General features: G+C 39.8%; 3 protein-coding genes across 8 annotated transcripts; all 3 read left to right on the top strand.

Annotated features, from left to right (window-relative positions):
- The first annotated feature begins 707 nt into the window (after positions 1–707).
- Positions 708–2,596, top strand: LOC145860337 (rap1 GTPase-activating protein 2). The gene is made up of 5 exons (XM_082960863.1): positions 708–913; positions 1,065–1,097; positions 1,261–1,354; positions 2,165–2,200; positions 2,314–2,596. Exons 1-5 carry the CDS (start codon positions 846–848, stop codon positions 2,383–2,385), a joined length of 303 nt encoding a protein of 100 aa, XP_082816989.1. The 5' UTR covers positions 708–845; the 3' UTR covers positions 2,386–2,596.
- A 45-nt stretch (positions 2,597–2,641) lies between these two features.
- LOC106576972 (rap1 GTPase-activating protein 1) lies at positions 2,642–7,635 on the top strand. Its single transcript, XM_082960871.1, has 13 exons — positions 2,642–2,834; positions 2,957–3,230; positions 3,346–3,399; positions 3,601–3,684; positions 3,782–3,882; positions 4,062–4,191; positions 4,294–4,464; positions 4,577–4,648; positions 4,734–4,820; positions 5,075–5,230; positions 5,320–5,406; positions 5,525–5,550; positions 5,794–7,635. Exons 2-13 carry the CDS (start codon positions 3,093–3,095, stop codon positions 5,891–5,893), a joined length of 1,206 nt encoding a protein of 401 aa, XP_082816997.1. The 5' UTR covers positions 2,642–2,834; positions 2,957–3,092; the 3' UTR covers positions 5,894–7,635.
- An 8,234-nt stretch (positions 7,636–15,869) lies between these two features.
- LOC106576751 (glutathione S-transferase kappa 1) lies at positions 15,870–19,687 on the top strand. 6 transcript variants are annotated; one of them, XM_014154137.1, is made up of 9 exons: positions 15,926–15,999; positions 16,392–16,409; positions 16,824–16,916; positions 17,001–17,082; positions 17,249–17,377; positions 17,875–18,020; positions 18,317–18,433; positions 18,585–18,678; positions 19,572–19,687. In XM_014154137.1, the coding sequence occupies exons 3-9, from the start codon at positions 16,845–16,847 to the stop codon at positions 19,604–19,606; spliced, it is 675 nt and encodes a 224-aa protein (XP_014009612.1). In that variant the 5' UTR covers positions 15,926–15,999; positions 16,392–16,409; positions 16,824–16,844; the 3' UTR covers positions 19,607–19,687. The 6 variants fall into 6 exon arrangements, with proteins under 6 accessions (XP_014009638.1, XP_014009655.1, XP_014009599.1 ...); XM_014154124.2 differs by lacking the exon at positions 16,392–16,409 and having other exon boundaries at positions 15,908–15,999; XM_014154129.3 differs by lacking the exons at positions 15,926–15,999; positions 16,392–16,409 and adding an exon at positions 16,181–16,201.
- Positions 19,688–19,764: the final 77 nt, after the last annotated feature.

Raw genomic sequence — 19,764 nt, 5'->3', positions numbered from 1 at the left:
AAAAAGAAAACGTGGATCGGTGGCAACTAGAAAACCGGTGACAACGACCACCGAACGCCGCCGGAACAAGGAGAGGGACCAACTTTGGCGGAAGTCGTGACAACTTCCAATATGGTGCGCATCACCCACCTGCATAAATGTTTCAAACACAGAAAAGGGTATTTTGATATGAAAAATCTTCCTTGATAACAAAGATTTTTTTAAATACTACCAATGGCACAACATAATTGACCTTATTGCACAAATGAAGCCTAATGTTGTATTCATAGATACAGTATTTCTAACCTCCTTTCCTTTTTTTTTATTCCCCCTTTAGCAGTGTGCCTCAATACCCCTCCACTACCACCCATTTCTCTCCTCTCCTCTCCTGTTGCCTTGCACCTCTCTCAGTATGTGCTGTCAATAATTGATGGTTCTACAGACTCAAAGGGTAACAGGTCTAAAGAGGCAATCTCTCATGCATTTATTTATTTATTTACCATTCCTATCTTTACACACACCCAGTCAGTGAGACCACTACCAGTGTTTCTGAGAGCATGGTGATGGATTCCCAGCGACTCCTCTGTCTCTGTGTCCATACATGTACTGTATGTCAGGGCAGGGTCATGGGGGTTTGTTATCCATCAGTGCCTGTCCCTGCGGCCAAGATAGGGTTAATATTGCTAGTCTGGCTAACAGCAGGATAGAGGGAAGGAAGTAGAGAGATTAAATGAGTGAGAGGCAGGGGGCAGAGAGGAGAGAGAGAGAGAGAGAGGGAGGGGAGTGATTTAGTTCATCCCTAAGCAGTACTGATTGACTATAGCTAGCACACTGGCACTCACAAGCACTAACACCCCCACAGAACGATGGAGAGAGACAGCAGAAATGAGAAGTTCTCCAGAAAGAGAAGTTTCACTTTTGGGGCATATGGAGGGTGAGTAACAGTCACAGTATTGAGAACAAATTAAAATGCTTTGGTTCTAGTGTCAGAACCTGAATAAAATCTTGAAATAGTTGTTCATAGAAGTAGTCCTTAATGTCATGCGACACATTGTCTAAGGAGTTACCACTTTCCCTATTCACAGTGTGGACAGGTTCATATGTGAAAATGAGACTAGGTGAGTAAAACTTAAAATACCTTTATTTACCTTTATCCACATTAGATGTAGTTTATTTCTCGCTGGTCATTTTACACTGGATTTAGAGCTTGATACACTTGCAGTTGATGAATAGGAAAGTGATGGGTTGCATTGCTTTGCTCTGTCATTCCACCTGTTGCAGTAGACCAGAACCTTTAGAACACAGCATTCTGGATATTTTGGACTCCCCTACCAGCGAGACCAAACCGTTCCTTTCAGCTGGCAGCAACCAGAAGGTAAAAGGACTTAATTGTGATAATGTGTCTTTCATCATATCATTTTTGCATTTGTTGATCACATCATCACTAATTTAGTCTCCCTGCATCTGTGTTTGTCTAACTGTTTCTCTTTCTCTTCCTGTTTCTCCCTGAACCTCCTTTCTGTCTGTCTGTCTGTCTGTCTGTCTGTCTGTCTGTCTGTCTGTCTGTCTGTCTGTCTGTCTGTCTGTCTGTCTGTCTGTCTGTCTGTCTGTCTGTCTGTCTGTCTGTCTGTCTGTCTGTCTGACTCTGTCTGTCTGACTCTGTCTGTCTGTCTGTCTGTCTGTCTGTCTGACTCTGTATGTTGGTCTGTCTGTCTGTCTCTGTCTGTCTGACTCTGTCTGTCTGTCTATTTGTTTGTTTGACTCTGTCTGTCTGTCTGTCTGTCTGTCTGTCTGTCTGTCTGTCTGTCTGTCTGTCTGTCTGTCTGTCTGTCTGTCTGTCTGTATGTATGTATGTATGTATGTTGGTCTGTCTGTCTGACTTTGTATGTTGGTCTGTCTGTCTGTTTGTTTGACTCTGTCTGTCTGTCTGTTTGACTCTGTCTGTCTGTCTGTCTGTCTGTCTGTCTGTCTGTCTGTCTGTCTGTCTGTCTGTCTGTCTGTCTGTCTGTCTGTCTGTCTGTCTGTCTGTCTGTCTGTCTGTCTGTCTGTCTGTCTGTCTGACTCTGTCTGTCTGTCTGTCTGTCTGTCTGTCTGTCTGTCTGTCTGTCTGTCTGTCTGTCTGTCTGTCTGTCTGTCTGTCTGTCTGTCTGTCTGTCTGTCTGTCTGACTGTGTTTTCCATGTAAGGTGACAGAGCTGTTTGAGATCATTGAGAAGTTGCAGGTGAGTGAACAGCACCATTCCCTCTCTGTTGTGTGTAGTCTCCGTGTGTACAACAGTTCTCTCTCCAGTTAGTCAATCAGTCAGTCACTGTTACCTTCACTCTCCTTCATCAGAGCAGCAGGCTAGATGAACAGCGCTGTGAATTCCCTCTGCCTTTGAGGGTGAGTCTTTCTCCTAAAATATAATGTCAAGATTTGTGTGCACGCGTGTGTGTGTTGACATTTGACCTTTCAATATTATCAACGATACAGACATTTTTGTTCCCTAAAACACTGGCTTCACAATAGTTATAACACTCATACCAGCATACATAAAACTCATTATTAGGTATGCTGATGCAAGCATGTCAGTTCAAACATCATCCTACGGATACTGCTAGATCTACATTTAATTGGATACACCAGACTTTTTAATTATCATCTCACCCTTTTGAAAGTCTCAGCTTTTGAAGATAGGTTGTGACCTTCCTCTGATCCTGCCTCCAAAGCTGGGTGGTTACTGGATAGACCCCCCGCTACAGAAGTTTGCTGAAACCAGTCCAACATCCTCTCATTACGGACTAGACCCAGAGACCTATGACATCATGGAGAGAGACAGCGAGGCCACATACTACCAGGAGTTCTTCCGCTCACGAGTTAGTAGAGTACCGCCCATAGGACTACTCTTTTTCTGTTCCATTTGATGGTAGAGATGGACTATGATCCAAGATGATGAAATACATACATAGTAGCCGTGTGACTTTCTCTCCTATGTCAGTATCATCACTCGTTCACAGCAGTGGACCCCTCCCTGGGACCCCTCCTTCTCTCTGTCTGTTTGGAGGAAGAAGAGAAGAGGCTGAGAGTAATACTGAGGTTGTATCAGAAAGAATGGAAACGATTCAGTTAATGTAATGAAACACCCTGGTGAATTCCATGAGCAACAGTTATTATGTCTGTCTTTCCTTTCCAGAATGAGGGAATGCTCTATGCATGGGGTCTTCTCTGTGTCTCTGTTCCCAAACATCCCATCTGCTGTGGAGCTGGCCAAGGTACCATTACTAGTCTCTCCAACAGACGTGTGTATTTTAGATGAACCTTTATTATACTTTTACTGAAAGCATTTACCATCATTGAAAAAAGCTAAACTGACCATGTCCTTTTCAGATGCTATGCGACAGTGTGACTGTGCCCAGATTTGATGTGGTCAGTTACCTCAAGGTACTTCTTTTTCACTGTACACATTCCCAAATGCTTTAGGCCTTCATGTTACACAGAATGTACTCTTCAAATGACCTCTAAACCCTGAGACAATTTTGATACAAATGTGTGCTCTCTCCTTACCCTTTATCTCTCTCTATCCCTCCCTCTCTCCCTTTCTTTGCTTCTTTCTTCCTTTCTCTCTTCCCCTCTGTCTTTCAGGCACCAGATCTTATAACAGCATTTGATGAACACAGAGTGTCTCCAAATTTCAAGTTTGGTGTCTTGTATCAGAGAGAGGGACAAGTAAATAACTGGAATGCAGGCAGACGCTTGGAAGCATTAAATAGTAGCACTAGTCTACTGTACATTACCGCTCATATTTTCTCTCTATCTTTTACAGTTGACAGAGGAGGACATACTCTGTAACAATGAGGAAAGTGAAGAGTTTCAAGAATTCCTCTCTATTTTGGGAGCTACAGTTGCACTTCAAGGGTTCACTGGGTAATGTACAGTAACCTACATGGTGACATGGCCTTATGGAGAAATTACAGAAATATGACATTGTAACAGGAAGAGATGAATAAGAAGATACCAGCAGCTTACTGTCACTCCCTCTCCCCGACTGCCTCTTCCCTCTTTCTCTCCCCCATTCTCTCTCTCTCTCCCTCCCTCTCTTCCAGGTTCCGAGGAGGTTTGGACGTGTGTCACGGCCAGACAGGAAATGATACGGTCTTCACTTCTTTCCACGGCAGAGAGATCATGTTCCATGTGTCCACCAAACTGCCCTTCACAGAGGGTGATACACAACAGGTATAGCCTGAATAACGACACCAAATCATCCTCACCCACAGTCAATCACTTCAACCCAGCTCCAGTGGCTCCCTCTTACCCTCTGCTCATTACTCCTTACAGCTACAGAGGAAGAGACACATAGGCAACGACATCGTTGCTGTTGTTTACCAGGAGGGCCACACCCCTTTTCTGTCTGATGTCATCGGCTCACACTTCCTGCACTGTTTCCTAGTGGTCAGGAGGCTGAGGAAGGGAGTGGGGGACGAGGGGGAGGAGGCAGGAGGAGGAGGGGTGTTCCAGGTAGGAAGAAAAAACAAAATGAGAGACACATTGATCTTATCACTGTAGGTATTGTTATTGGAATGGAAAGCCTTTTTCAAACCTGGAAGTGGTCTGTTTGCAGGTGTCAGTCACAGCCAGAGAGGATGTACCTCCCTTTGGTCCCTCCCTCCCTGATCCTCCCATATTCACAGAGGTGAGTAGAATTCACATCTGAACTTGGTGACATGGTAAAAGACCATGATGCATTCTCAGTGTGTCTCTGTTGGACTATCTTCCAGAGCTCCCTGTTGAGAGAGTTCCTCCTGACCAAGCTTATCAATGCAGAGATCTCCTGTTATAAGGCTGAGAGGTTCAGTAGACTGGAGGTAACCACAGAAGAACAACACTAACACCATCATAAATGTATACAGTAATGCTTGAGGCAGTACATGCACACAGCCAAAGACTTTCTAGATGCAAATCTGGTATCTTTTTACGTGGAACAGAAACCTAAGAAACAAGTATTTCCTTTTTTCTAATTCCTCTCTTCTGCTCCCCATTTCTTACTTAACTCCTATATGCTGCCTCCTTCTCTCCTCCGTCTCTGCCTCCCTTTCTCCTCTCATCCTATCTTTTCAAGCTGCGCACTCGTTCGTCCCTCCTGGAGGGTCTGCAGGCGGAACTGTCCACCCGCTCCCAGTGCATGATTGGAGATTCGCCTGTGTCCGCCCTCTCGACTTCTGAGGGGATGAGGGGTGTAACTGAGGGGAGTGGAGGGTTCATCGAAAACTTTAAGGTGAGGTCAGAAATCCTTGACTTTTCACTCCGGTATGGGGAAAGGGTGGGTTTTGGACTTGGCATCCATATTTCCTGTCTTTGTTGCAGAGAGCCATTAGGGTGCGCAGTAATTCTTTTGACACTCTTGGGGGGCCTAGAAAGATGGGCGGGGTGCCGCTCCCACAGAAGCCCAAGGTAACCCATACTGAAGATGGAAGCACTTTCTCTTTTTTCACTGAATATGTTATTGATATGTTTGTGGGAAATACTGACCCCCCCCCCCCCCCCTGTTGGTTTGTGTCTCCCTCTCCAGGCTGCTACAGAGAGAGATGGAGAGAGGTAAGACACTACAGAGAACGGACAAATCAGGCAGATGGACGGACAGACAGACAGACAGACAGACAGACAGACAGACAGACAGACAGACAGCCAGACAGCCAGACAGACAGACAGACAGACAGACAGACAGACAGACAGACAGACAGACAGACAGACAGACAGACAGACAGACAGACAGACAGACAGACAGACAGACAGACAGACAGACAGACAGACAGACAGATGTTGTTTTTTGTCTTTCAGTGAGTTGGCCTACAAGCCCCCTGAACCCAGCTTTCCGCCCACAGACAACCTGGGCTCCACAGAGGTCAAAGACCACTCTAGTCCCCAGGAGAATACGTAGACAGACAGAATTGTGTGCATATTTTAGTAATAACCGAGTGGATACTTTTATGTACAGTGCATTTGGAAAGTATTCAGACCCCTTGACTTTTTCCACGTTTTGTTACGTTACAACCTTATTCTAAAATGGATTATTCTAAAATGGGTGAAATAGTTTTTCCCCCTCATCAATCTACACATAGTACCCCATAATGACAAAGTAAAAACAGGTTTTTAGATATTTATGCAAATGTATAACATATAAAACACTGAAATATCAGACCCTTCACTCAGTACTTTGTTGAAGCACCTTTGACAGCCATTACAGCTGTTATTTTCAGGTCTCTCCAGAGATGTTCTATCAGGTTCAAGTCCGTCTCTGGCTGGGCAACTCAAGGACATTCAGAGACTTGTCCTGAAGCCACTCCTGCATTGTCGTGGCTGTGTGCTAAGGCTCGTTATCCTGTTAGGTGAACCTTCGACCCAGTCTGAGGTCCTGAGTTCTCTGGAGCAGGTTTTCATCAAGGATCTCTCTGTACTTTATTCTGTTCATCTTTCCCTCGATCCTGACTAGTCTCCCAGTCCCTGCCGCTGAAAAACATCCCTACAGTATGATGCTGGCACCACCATGCTTCACCGTAGGGAGGGTGCCAGGTTTCCTCCAGATGTGACGCTTGGCATTCAGGCCAAATAGTTCAATCTTGGTTTCAGCAGACCAGAGAATCTTGTTTTTTCATGGTCTGAGAGTCCTCTAGGTGCCTTTTGGCAAACTCCAAGCGGGCTGTCATGTGCTTTTTACTGAGTTGCTTCCGTTTGGCCACTCTACCACAAAGGCCTGCTAGGTGGAGTATTGCAGAGACGGTTGTCCTTCTGCAAGGTTCTCCCATCTCCACAGAGGAACTCTGGAGCTCTGTCACAGAGTGACCATCGGGTTCAGGGTCACTTCCATGACCAAGGCCCTTCTCCCCTGATCACTCATTTTGGTCAGGCAGCCAGCTCTTGGAAGAGTCTTATTGGTTCCAAACTTCTTCCATTTGAGAAAGATGGAGGTCACTGTGTTCTTGGGAGACCTTCAATGTTGCAGAAATGTTTTGGTACCCTTCCCCAGATCTGTCCCTCGACACAATCCTGTCTCGGAGCACTACGGACAATTCCTTTGACCTCGCGACTTGATTTTTGCTCTGACATGTACTGTCAACTGTGGGACCTTACGTAGACAGGTGTCTTTCCAAATCATGTCCAATCAATTGAATTTACCACAGGTGGACTCCAATCAAGTTATAAAAAACATCTTAAGGATGATCAATGGAAACAGGACGCATTTGAGCTCAATTTCGCGTCTCATAGCAAAGGGTCTGAATACTTATATAAATAAGGTATTTCTAAAAACCTGTTTTCACTTTATAATCATGGGGTATTGAGTTTTGATTGATGAGGAAAACGTTAAAAAAAAGGGGTCTGAATACTTTCCGAATGCACTGTACAAGCTGTAAAATAAGATGTTAAAATTGATACTTTCATAGCAAGTAATACAGATATATTATTTTAGAATATTTTCAATGTTAATATGTGTACATCATTGTAGTAAATGGATGATAAAGAAGTCATGCAATATTTATTACCATTTTACTATTTTAGAGCATTGTAACAATTCAGGGCTGCCTGAAATTCTATGTATTTTGACATGGCTTAGGCCTATTACCAGGGTGGAAAATTAAGTTTATTCAGGATGCTTTGAACATTAAATGAACACTCCAAATTTGACTACTTTGTTACTTTTTTGGGGTATGATATGTGAAGTATGCTAATATGTTTTTTCACATTTTTTAAGTGGTTTGACACTTTATTCAGACAGTAATTAAATGATGTAGGGAGACAGGCAAATGCTAAAAACAGTGGGAAGGTTGGAAGCTGGGATTGATCCATGTTATCAGGTGGAAAGTTGTATGAGATTACATGCTAACATGTTAACACTACAACAAGGCCCTGCACAGGAAATGTTACTATTAATGGTTGATGGCAGTGGGTAACCAAATCATAGGTTGGCGTCTGCTTGTCCATAGACTGCTTTGAAGGTAAGGACACAAATGTTTAATATTTTGTCATTTAGGATCTATCTCTTTAAAATAGGGATGGAAAGAAAATTCTGCTTGCTCTCCAGGAGATTTGGCCACCCAGATCTATGTTCAACAAGTGCTGGGTGTTTGAAAATGTTCTTGCTATAAAAATAAATGTTTCAAGATGACCAAACCTTCAAGAACAATCAAATGAAGATCAATATTCAGGTGGTTTATGACTGCTAGTTGAAGATCAATATTCAGGTGGTTTATGACTATTAGATGATCAATATTCAGGTGGTTTATGACTACTAGTTGAAGATCAATATTCAGGTGGTTTATGACTACTAGATGATCAATATTCAGGGGGTTTATGACTACTAGATGAAGATCAATATTCAGGTGGTTTATGACTACTAGATGATCAATATTCAGGGGGTTTATGACTACTAGATGAAGATCAATATTCAGGTGGTTTATGACTACTAGATTATCAATATTCAGGTGGTTTATGACTGCTAGTTGAAGATCAATATTCAGGTGGTTTATGACTACTAGATGATCAATATTCAGGTGGTTTATGACTGCTAGTTGAAGATCAATATTCAGGTGGTTTATGACTACTAGATGATCAATATTCAGGTGGTTTATGACTACTAGATGAAGATCAATATTCAGGTGGTTTATGACTACTAGATGAAGATCAATATTCAGGTGGTTTATGACTACTAGATGATCAATATTCAGGGGGTTTATGACTACTAGATGAAGATCAATATTCAGGGGGTTTATGACTACTAGTTGAAGATCAATATTCAGGGGGTTAATGACTACTAGATGATCAATATTCAGGGGGTTTATGACTACTAGATGAAGATCAATATTCAGGGGGTTTATGACTACTAGTTGAAGATCAATATTCAGGGGGTTTATGACTACTAGATGATCAATATTCAGGTGGTTTATGACTACTAGATGAAGATCAATATTCAGGTGGTTTATGACTACTAGATGATCAATATTCAGGGGGTTTATGACTACTAGATGATCAATATTCAGGTGGTTTATGACTACTAGTTGAAGATCAATATTCAGGGGTTTATGACTACTAGATGATCAATATTCAGGGGGTTTATGACTACTAGTTGAAGATCACTATTCAGGTGGTTTATGACTACTAGATGATCAATATTCAGGGGGTTTATGACTACTAGATGAAGATCAATATTCAGGGGGTTTATGACTACTAGATGATCAATATTCAGGGGGTTTATGACTACTAGATGAAGATCAATATTCAGGTGGTTTATGACTACTAGATGAAGATCAATATTCAGGTGGTTTATGACTGCTAGTTGAAGATCAATACTCAGGTGGTTTATGACTACTAGATGAAGATCAATATTCAGGTGGTTTATGACTACTAGATGATCAATATTCAGGGGTTTATGACTACTAGATGAAGATCAATATTCAGGGGGTTTATGACTACTAGATGATCAATATTCAGGGGGTTTATGACTACTAGATGAAGATCAATATTCAGGTGGTTTATGACTACTAGATGAAGATCAATATTCAGGGGTTTATGACTACTAGATGATCAATATTCAGGTGGTTTATGACTACTAGATGAAGATCAATATTCAGGTGGTTTATGACTACTAGATTATCAATATTCAGGGGTTTATGGCTACTAGATGAAGATCAATATTCAGGTGGTTTATGACTACTAGTTGAAGATCAATATTCAGGTGGTTTATGACTACTAGTTGAAGATCAATATTCAGGTGGTTTATGACTACTAGTTGAAGATCAATATTCAGGTGGTTTATGACTACTAGATGATCAATATTCAGGTGGTTAATGACTACTAGATGATCAATATTCAGGGGGTTTATGACTACTAGATGATCAATATTCAGGTGGTTTATGACTACTAGATGAAGATCAATATTCAGGTGGTTTATGACTACTAGATGAAGATCAATATTCAGGTGGTTTATGACTACTAGATGATCAATACTCAGGTGGTTTATGACTACTAGATGAAGATCAATATTCAGGTGGTTTATGACTACTAGGTGAAAATCAATATTCAGGTGGTTTATGACTACTAGATGAAGATCAATATTCAGGTGGTTTATGACTACTAGATGATCAATACTCAGGTGGTTTATGACTACTAGATGAAGATCAATATTCAGGTGGTTTATGACTACTAGATGATCAATATTCAGGGGTTTATGACTACTAGATGAAGATCAATATTCAGGTGGTTTATGACTACTAGATGAAGATCAATATTCAGGTGGTTTATGACTACTAGATGATCAATATTCAGGTGGTTTATGACTACTAGATGATCAATATTCAGGTGGTTTATGACTACTAGATGATCAACATTCAGGTGGTTTATGACTACTAGATGAAGATCAATATTCAGGTGGTTTATGACTACTAGATGAAGATCAATATTCAGGGGGTTTATGACTACTAGATGATCAATATTCAGGGGGTTTATGACTACTAGTTGAAGATCAATATTCAGGTGGTTTATGACTACTAGATGATCAATATTCAGGGGGTTTATGACTACTAGATGAAGATCAATATTCAGGTGGTTTATGACTACTAGATGATCAATATTCAGGTGGTTTATGACTACTAGATGAAGATCAATATTCAGGTGGTTTATGACTACTAGATGATCAATATTCAGGGGTTTATGACTACTAGATGAAGATCAATATTCAGGGGGTTTATGACTACTAGATGATCAATATTCAGGGGGTTTATGACTACTAGATGAAGATCAATATTCAGGTGGTTTATGACTACTAGATGAAGATCAATATTCAGGGGTTTATGACTACTAGATGATCAATATTCAGGTGGTTTATGACTACTAGATGAAGATCAATATTCAGGTGGTTTATGACTACTAGATTATCAATATTCAGGGGTTTATGGCTACTAGATGAAGATCAATATTCAGGTGGTTTATGACTACTAGTTGAAGATCAATATTCAGGTGGTTTATGACTACTAGTTGAAGATCAATATTCAGGTGGTTTATGACTACTAGTTGAAGATCAATATTCAGGTGGTTTATGACTACTAGATGATCAATATTCAGGTGGTTAATGACTACTAGATGATCAATATTCAGGGGGTTTATGACTACTAGATGATCAATATTCAGGTGGTTTATGACTACTAGATGAAGATCAATATTCAGGTGGTTTATGACTACTAGATGAAGATCAATATTCAGGTGGTTTATGACTACTAGATGATCAATACTCAGGTGGTTTATGACTACTAGATGAAGATCAATATTCAGGTGGTTTATGACTACTAGGTGAAAATCAATATTCAGGTGGTTTATGACTACTAGATGAAGATCAATATTCAGGTGCTTTATGACTACTAGATGATCAATACTCAGGTGGTTTATGACTACTAGATGAAGATCAATATTCAGGTGGTTTATGACTACTAGATGATCAATATTCAGGGGTTTATGACTACTAGATGAAGATCAATATTCAGGTGGTTTATGACTACTAGATGAAGATCAATATTCAGGTGGTTTATGACTACTAGATGATCAATATTCAGGTGGTTTATGACTACTAGATGATCAATATTCAGGTGGTTTATGACTACTAGATGATCAACATTCAGGTGGTTTATGACTACTAGATGAAGATCAATATTCAGGTGGTTTATGACTACTAGATGAAGATCAATATTCAGGGGGTTTATGACTACTAGATGATCAATATTCAGGGGGTTTATGACTACTAGTTGAAGATCAATATTCAGGTGGTTTATGACTACTAGATGATCAATATTCAGGGGGTTTATGACTACTAGATGAAGATCAATATTCAGGTGGTTTATGACTACTAGATGATCAATATTCAGGTGGTTTATGACTACTAGATGAAGATCAATATTCAGGTGGTTTATGACTACTAGATGATCAATATTCAGGGGTTTATGACTACTAGATGAAGATCAATATTCAGGGGGTTTATGACTACTAGATGATCAATATTCAGGGGGTTTATGACTACTAGATGAAGATCAATATTCAGGTGGTTTATGACTACTAGATGAAGATCAATATTCAGGGGTTTATGACTACTAGATGATCAATATTCAGGTGGTTTATGACTACTAGATGAAGATCAATATTCAGGTGGTTTATGACTACTAGATTATCAATATTCAGGTGGTTTATGACTACTAGATGAAGATCAATATTCAGGTGGTTTATGACTACTAGATGATCAATACTCAGGTGGTTTATGACTACTAGATGAAGATCAATATTCAGGTGGTTTATGACTACTAGGTGAAAATCAATATTCAGGTGGTTTATGACTACTAGATGAAGATCAATATTCAGGTGCTTTATGACTACTAGATGATCAATACTCAGGTGGTTTATGACTACTAGATGAAGATCAATATTCAGGTGGTTTATGACTACTAGATGATCAATATTCAGGGGTTTATGACTACTAGATGAAGATCAATATTCAGGTGGTTTATGACTACTAGATGAAGATCAATATTCAGGTGGTTTATGACTACTAGATGATCAATATTCAGGTGGTTTATGACTACTAGATGATCAATATTCAGGTGGTTTATGACTACTAGATGATCAACATTCAGGTGGTTTATGACTACTAGATGAAGATCAATATTCAGGTGGTTTATGACTACTAGATGAAGATCAATATTCAGGGGGTTTATGACTACTAGATGATCAATATTCAGGGGGTTTATGACTACTAGTTGAAGATCAATATTCAGGTGGTTTATGACTACTAGATGATCAATATTCAGGGGGTTTATGACTACTAGATGAAGATCAATATTCAGGTGGTTTATGACTACTAGATGAAGATCAATATTCAGGGGGTTTATGACTACTAGATGATCAATATTCAGGGGGTTTATGACTACTAGTTGAAGATCAATATTCAGGTGGTTTATGACTACTAGATGATCAATATTCAGGGGGTTTATGACTACTAGATGAAGATCAATATTCAGGTGGTTTATGACTACTAGATGATCAATATTCAGGTGGTTTATGACTACTAGATGAAGATCAATATTCAGGTGGTTTATGACTACTAGATGATCAATATTCAGGGGTTTATGACTACTAGATGAAGATCAATATTCAGGGGGTTTATGACTACTAGATGATCAATATTCAGGGGGTTTATGACTACTAGATGAAGATCAATATTCAGGTGGTTTATGACTACTAGATGAAGATCAATATTCAGGGGTTTATGACTACTAGATGATCAATATTCAGGTGGTTTATGACTACTAGATGAAGATCAATATTCAGGTGGTTTATGACTACTAGATTATCAATATTCAGGTGGTTTATGACTACTAGATGAAGATCAATATTCAGGTGGTTTATGACTACTAGATGATCAATACTCAGGTGGTTTATGACTACTAGATGAAGATCAATATTCAGGTGGTTTATGACTACTAGGTGAAAATCAATATTCAGGTGGTTTATGACTACTAGATGAAGATCAATATTCAGGTGCTTTATGACTACTAGATGATCAATACTCAGGTGGTTTATGACTACTAGATGAAGATCAATATTCAGGTGGTTTATGACTACTAGATGATCAATATTCAGGGGTTTATGACTACTAGATGAAGATCAATATTCAGGTGGTTTATGACTACTAGATGAAGATCAATATTCAGGTGGTTTATGACTACTAGATGATCAATATTCAGGTGGTTTATGACTACTAGATGATCAATATTCAGGTGGTTTATGACTACTAGATGATCAACATTCAGGTGGTTTATGACTACTAGATGAAGATCAATATTCAGGTGGTTTATGACTACTAGATGAAGATCAATATTCAGGGGGTTTATGACTACTAGATGATCAATATTCAGGGGGTTTATGACTACTAGTTGAAGATCAATATTCAGGTGGTTTATGACTACTAGATGATCAATATTCAGGGGGTTTATGACTACTAGATGAAGATCAATATTCAGGTGGTTTATGACTACTAGATGATCAATATTCAGGTGGTTTATGACTACTAGATGAAGATCAATATTCAGGTGGTTTATGACTACTAGATGATCAATATTCAGGGGTTTATGACTACTAGATGAAGATCAATATTCAGGGGGTTTATGACTACTAGATGATCAATATTCAGGGGGTTTATGACTACTAGATGAAGATCAATATTCAGGTGGTTTATGACTACTAGATGAAGATCAATATTCAGGGGTTTATGACTACTAGATGATCAATATTCAGGTGGTTTATGACTACTAGATGAAGATCAATATTCAGGTGGTTTATGACTACTAGATTATCAATATTCAGGGGTTTATGGCTACTAGATGAAGATCAATATTCAGGTGGTTTATGACTACTAGTTGAAGATCAATATTCAGGTGGTTTATGACTACTAGTTGAAGATCAATATTCAGGTGGTTTATGACTACTAGTTGAAGATCAATATTCAGGTGGTTTATGACTACTAGATGATCAATATTCAGGTGGTTAATGACTACTAGATGATCAATATTCAGGGGGTTTATGACTACTAGATGATCAATATTCAGGTGGTTTATGACTACTAGATGAAGATCAATATTCAGGTGGTTTATGACTACTAGATGAAGATCAATATTCAGGTGGTTTATGACTACTAGATGATCAATACTCAGGTGGTTTATGACTACTAGATGAAGATCAATATTCAGGTGGTTTATGACTACTAGGTGAAAATCAATATTCAGGTGGTTTATGACTACTAGATGAAGATCAATATTCAGGTGCTTTATGACTACTAGATGATCAATACTCAGGTGGTTTATGACTACTAGATGAAGATCAATATTCAGGTGGTTTATGACTACTAGATGAAGATCAATATTCAGGTGGTTTATGACTACTAGATGATCAATATTCAGGTGGTTTATGACTACTAGATGATCAATATTCAGGTGGTTTATGACTACTAGATGATCAACATTCAGGTGGTTTATGACTACTAGATGAAGATCAATATTCAGGTGGTTTATGACTACTAGATGAAGATCAATATTCAGGGGGTTTATGACTACTAGATGATCAATATTCAGGGGGTTTATGACTACTAGTTGAAGATCAATATTCAGGTGGTTTATGACTACTAGATGATCAATATTCAGGGGGTTTATGACTACTAGATGAAGATCAATATTCAGGTGGTTTATGACTACTAGATGAAGATCAATATTCAGGTGGTTTATGACTACTAGATGATCAATATTCAGGGGGTTTATGACTACTAGATGAAGATCAATATTCAGGTGGTTTATGACTACTAGATGAAGATCAATATTCAGGGGGTTTATGACTACTAGATTATCAATATTCAGGTGGTTTATGACTACTAGTTGAAGCTCAATATGTTGGAGGAAACACCGTACTCCTGGTGACCATGTCAGCGTGCATGCGCCCGTCAGCGTGCAAACCCTCCCCTAACCTGGGCGAAGCTGCGCCAATTGTCGCGGCCGTCTCCGTCGCGGCCGTCTGCGACAGAGCCTGGTTTCGAACCACGGTCTCTAGTGGCACAGCTAGCAACTGCGATAAGGGGATGGATTATCTTGACAAAGGATCAAATGCTCACTAACACAGATGTAAACAAATTTGTGCAGTTTAGAGAAATAATCATTTTTTTGTATGAAACACTTCTGGGATGTTTTATTTCAGCTCATGAAACATGGGACCAGCACTTTACATGCAGCGTTTATATTTTTTCGTGGATGGCTGTAAACTATTATTAGGTCAGTGTTTTTTTGAAGAATGTCTAGTAGTATAGGTATGGTAGGTCGTGACCGGCCTCACACTCCATTACAGTAGGTGGCGATGTATGCACCTATCAATACAATTTTAAGAAGAAGAATATAGAAAGTAAGCAAACACGGTTTTGACTAGATGGAATACAGTTTGTCACAATTGACTAGAATTTACTTTTCGTAGCAGGTAAGAAGGTCTTACGCGACAGGTTGGGAGAATTAGGTTAAGGTTAGGAAAAGGATTAGGATTAGCTATGGAAAAAACACTACTTTAAATGTAATTTAACACAGTGTATCGCATCTAGCCATGACCCAGAAGCACTGGGCGCTAGACTGCAGGTAATTCTATCCGGGTTATTTAAAGTGGCTCCAGTTTAGTGTCTTTATTTGTAGGTTCCATGTACGCTTGAATTAATCAACGAAATAACAAAGTTAACAACTGGTTTGACTTTTGCACGGGTCATTTGAATGGACTGTTGGTGCACATGTGCACATTTCTAAACTTGAAAACAATCAGAGTGCAAAGTGCATTTGATTGTTTTCAATGGTTGAACTTTGACACAGTTTTTTCTTTAACAGACGGACATCTAGCCAAAGGTAACGTGCACATAATTAACAATGACATAAGATAGAACGTTTTAATTTACCCCACAAAATAACGTTATAACGAAGTGTTTGTGGCTACAGGAACGTTTTTACTTGCAGTGCAATGACAATGTTACGCGGATGTTACAACTAGATAAATTGTTTTGGCTACAGGAATGTTTTTACTTGCAGTGCAATGACAATGTTACACGGATGTTACAACTAGCTAACTGTATCCACACATTAATGATGTCCTGAATTATTATTTTTTAAATTGTGAGGGGGGGGGGGGGGGTTTGTCCTGGTGTTCTATTATTAAAAAATATTCATTGTATTCACAGGAATGTCCCTGTATTGATGTGTAATATTGTTATTATTGTTTCAATAATAAATAATTATCATAATAATAATCTTCTTTTTTATAAGTAAAAAAAAAAAATCCTTAAGATGGCAAGTTCCAGGAAAGTGATTGAACTGTTTTATGACGTGGTCTCTCCCTACTCATGGCTTGGCTTTGAGGTTAGTGTCTTTAGAGTGTACATTTTACATTTCAGAGTTCTATGCATTGACTAATCATTGTGCATGCATGTATCCGATCTTTAGGTCATGTGCCGTTACAGAAATGTGTGGAACATTGACCTTAAACTACGTCCTGCGTTCTTGGGTGGCATCATGCAAGGGTCAGGTAAGTAGCTAAGATCAACATTACACAAACCAGGCTTCACAATAGGCTATGGATGGAATGTTATGTTTACATTGCACATGTTGTCAGTCAGCCATTAAAAAGTCATTATGATGAGTCATCTGTATTGTGATGTAAAGTCTGATTGTACTTTTATCCTGTATTCCAGGTAATAAGCCCCCAGGTCTGGTCCCAAACAAGTTCCTGTATATGACCACAGACCTGCACCGTCTAGCCCAGTACTTCCAGGTCCCCATCAGTCCCCCTGCTGACCCCTTTGAGGCCATGTTTGAAAAAGGTGCACCCCCCCTGCATCTCCTTTATGTAAATATGCCAGTAGCCTATTTTGCCAAGCTTATAACAACGCTATTGGATATATGTTCAGATAGGGTGGGAACAGCACTAATATGCCAGTACTGTTTCTTATATAGACCATATCTTAACATATCTTAAAGATCAATGAAGGTTTCCTAATATAGATCAAACAGCATCTTTAACAGGTCTTGGCCTTAGTACAGTAGGGCAAGATTTGGTAGCTGGTGCTGACAGGAAGTCTCTCCCTGTAACATTCCATTGAGTACTGCTGTCTGTTGGGGACACTCAAGGAGAAAAACATCTGTGCTTTCAACATGTCTGTTCTATATTATCAATGAGCTTTATCCCTATGAACCTAATACACTGCTCTGTATGGTCTCTCTTGGCCTTTTTGTGCCTCGCCTTCAAGCAAAATAAACTCCTTGCTGACCTCACGGTCACCACATTTTTCTCTTGCAACCATGTATTTGTCTGCCCCAGGCTCGCTGTCTGCCATGCGCTTTGTGGCGGCGGTACAGGAGAGGGAGGTGGGAGGAGATAAGCAGGTAGAGCAGGTGTCCCGGGAGCTGTGGATGAGGATCTGGAGCCAAGACAAAGACATTACCCAGCCTGCATCACTCTCTGAGGTACCAGGATGTACTCAGTCACTGTAGCTTGAATTCAAAGCTTCTCTCCATTCATCTGTCTAGTGTTTTTCCCATGTGCCTTTCACATAATATCTGAAAAATGTGCATTTTACTAAAGTGTTAAACAAGTGTTATCTCCCAACACTAATGCAATTGCTCTCAAGATCACAATCCCTGAGTGCTGGAGGGTATAATCCTCCTAGAGCATTTTGAGATTGGGTCTGGGTAGATAGTGGCGTCATGGATTTGAACATTGCAGGTTGTTTGTTTTTAATGTGATTCATGGTTTTTTCCAGGCAGCCATGAAGGCGGGGCTCTCAGCCAGTGAGGTGGAAGAGCTGCTGAAACTGTCCACCTCTAAGGAAATCAAAGACAAGCTGAAGAGATCCACCCAGGAAGCACTGGACCATAGGGTCAGTTTCTCCCCCTCGTCTCCCTGTTCCCTCCCAACCAACCCCTAGCCCCATACTAATGACAATAGCAGCCATCAGTGTGGGAGTGGACATCAGCATCAGTGCATTCACTTCTTTCGCTATCTCACCTTGTCTTTGTACTCTCTCTCAGGCCTTTGGTTTTCCTCTGGCTGTGTGTCATGTGAATGGAAAGGCAGAGGTGTTCTTTGGCTCTGACCGGTTTGAGCTCATTGCCCACTGCATTGGTGAGCCCACACTTCCTCTGGCATCATAAGGTGTCATGTTCCTGCATAAACTCCCACTTTGGATGCATCAGAATATTCACAAATAAGCATATTATAGAATTGACTTTAACCAGTATGACTGATCAATCCACCATCATACCAGGGCATGTAATGCTTAAAAACAAATTGGATGAATACAATATTTAGCTACAGAAGTGCCATTTCTTACCGATCTCTATAGCTTCTGTCCAAAATGAATCCTGTGATATTACGTCAACACATACTGGAGGAGTTACTGGCTTGCTACAGTGGCTAGCTTAGCTAACGAACTAGCCAAGTCGGTCGCGGGGCGCGCATGACCAGAATGACACATCGACAAACCACCAAAGTCACACCCCAAATTGAGAAAGGGGCGAGGTTCGAACGTTTTTTGTGTCCAAAGTCAACCTTTAAGATGATAACAATTACTGTAGGCTATATACTTACAGCAATTTGGCATTTTACGTCATTTAGCAGACGCTCTTATCCAGAACAACTTACAGTAGTGAGTGCATACATTTTAATACTTTTTTTGTACTGGTCCCCATGGGAATCGAACCCACAATCCTGGCGCCATTTTCTATCAACTGATCTACATGGGACTGCAATCAATACTGTACATCTTATTGTAATACATCACATATCATTTTACACGTTTTATGTCATGCACCTCACAGCCTTTTGATAGATTTATCTATCAAAAGGTATGTAATCACACAACTCAAGACAGTTATCATTATTGCTTCCTGGTTGCTAGATATGGTAGATTCTATTGTTTTGAATTTTGGTTCCTATATCATTACTATCATCTCTTTGAGCCCATCAACATTCACCTCAGCATAGACCTTATCCAATCATATCCTTCTGTCTTCTAGGAGAGAAGTGGATGGGACCCCAGCCTGTGACTTGAAACATGAAACTGGGACGTGACTGGGACTTGAAACCTGTCATATATGGAATTCATTAAGATGAATAAATACTATAGATATGATTTGAAGTTGTCTATTTTCTAAATCGGACTGAAAATGATTATTTGAAATAGATAGATGACTGTCTTTTCACTAATAA

The sequence above is a fragment of the Salmo salar genome, chromosome 02 (assembly GCF_965601325.2).
Source record: "Salmo salar chromosome 02, fSalSal1, whole genome shotgun sequence".
Lineage (NCBI taxonomy): Eukaryota > Metazoa > Chordata > Actinopteri > Salmoniformes > Salmonidae > Salmo > Salmo salar.
This window is presented reverse-complemented; position numbering and strand designations above follow the sequence as displayed.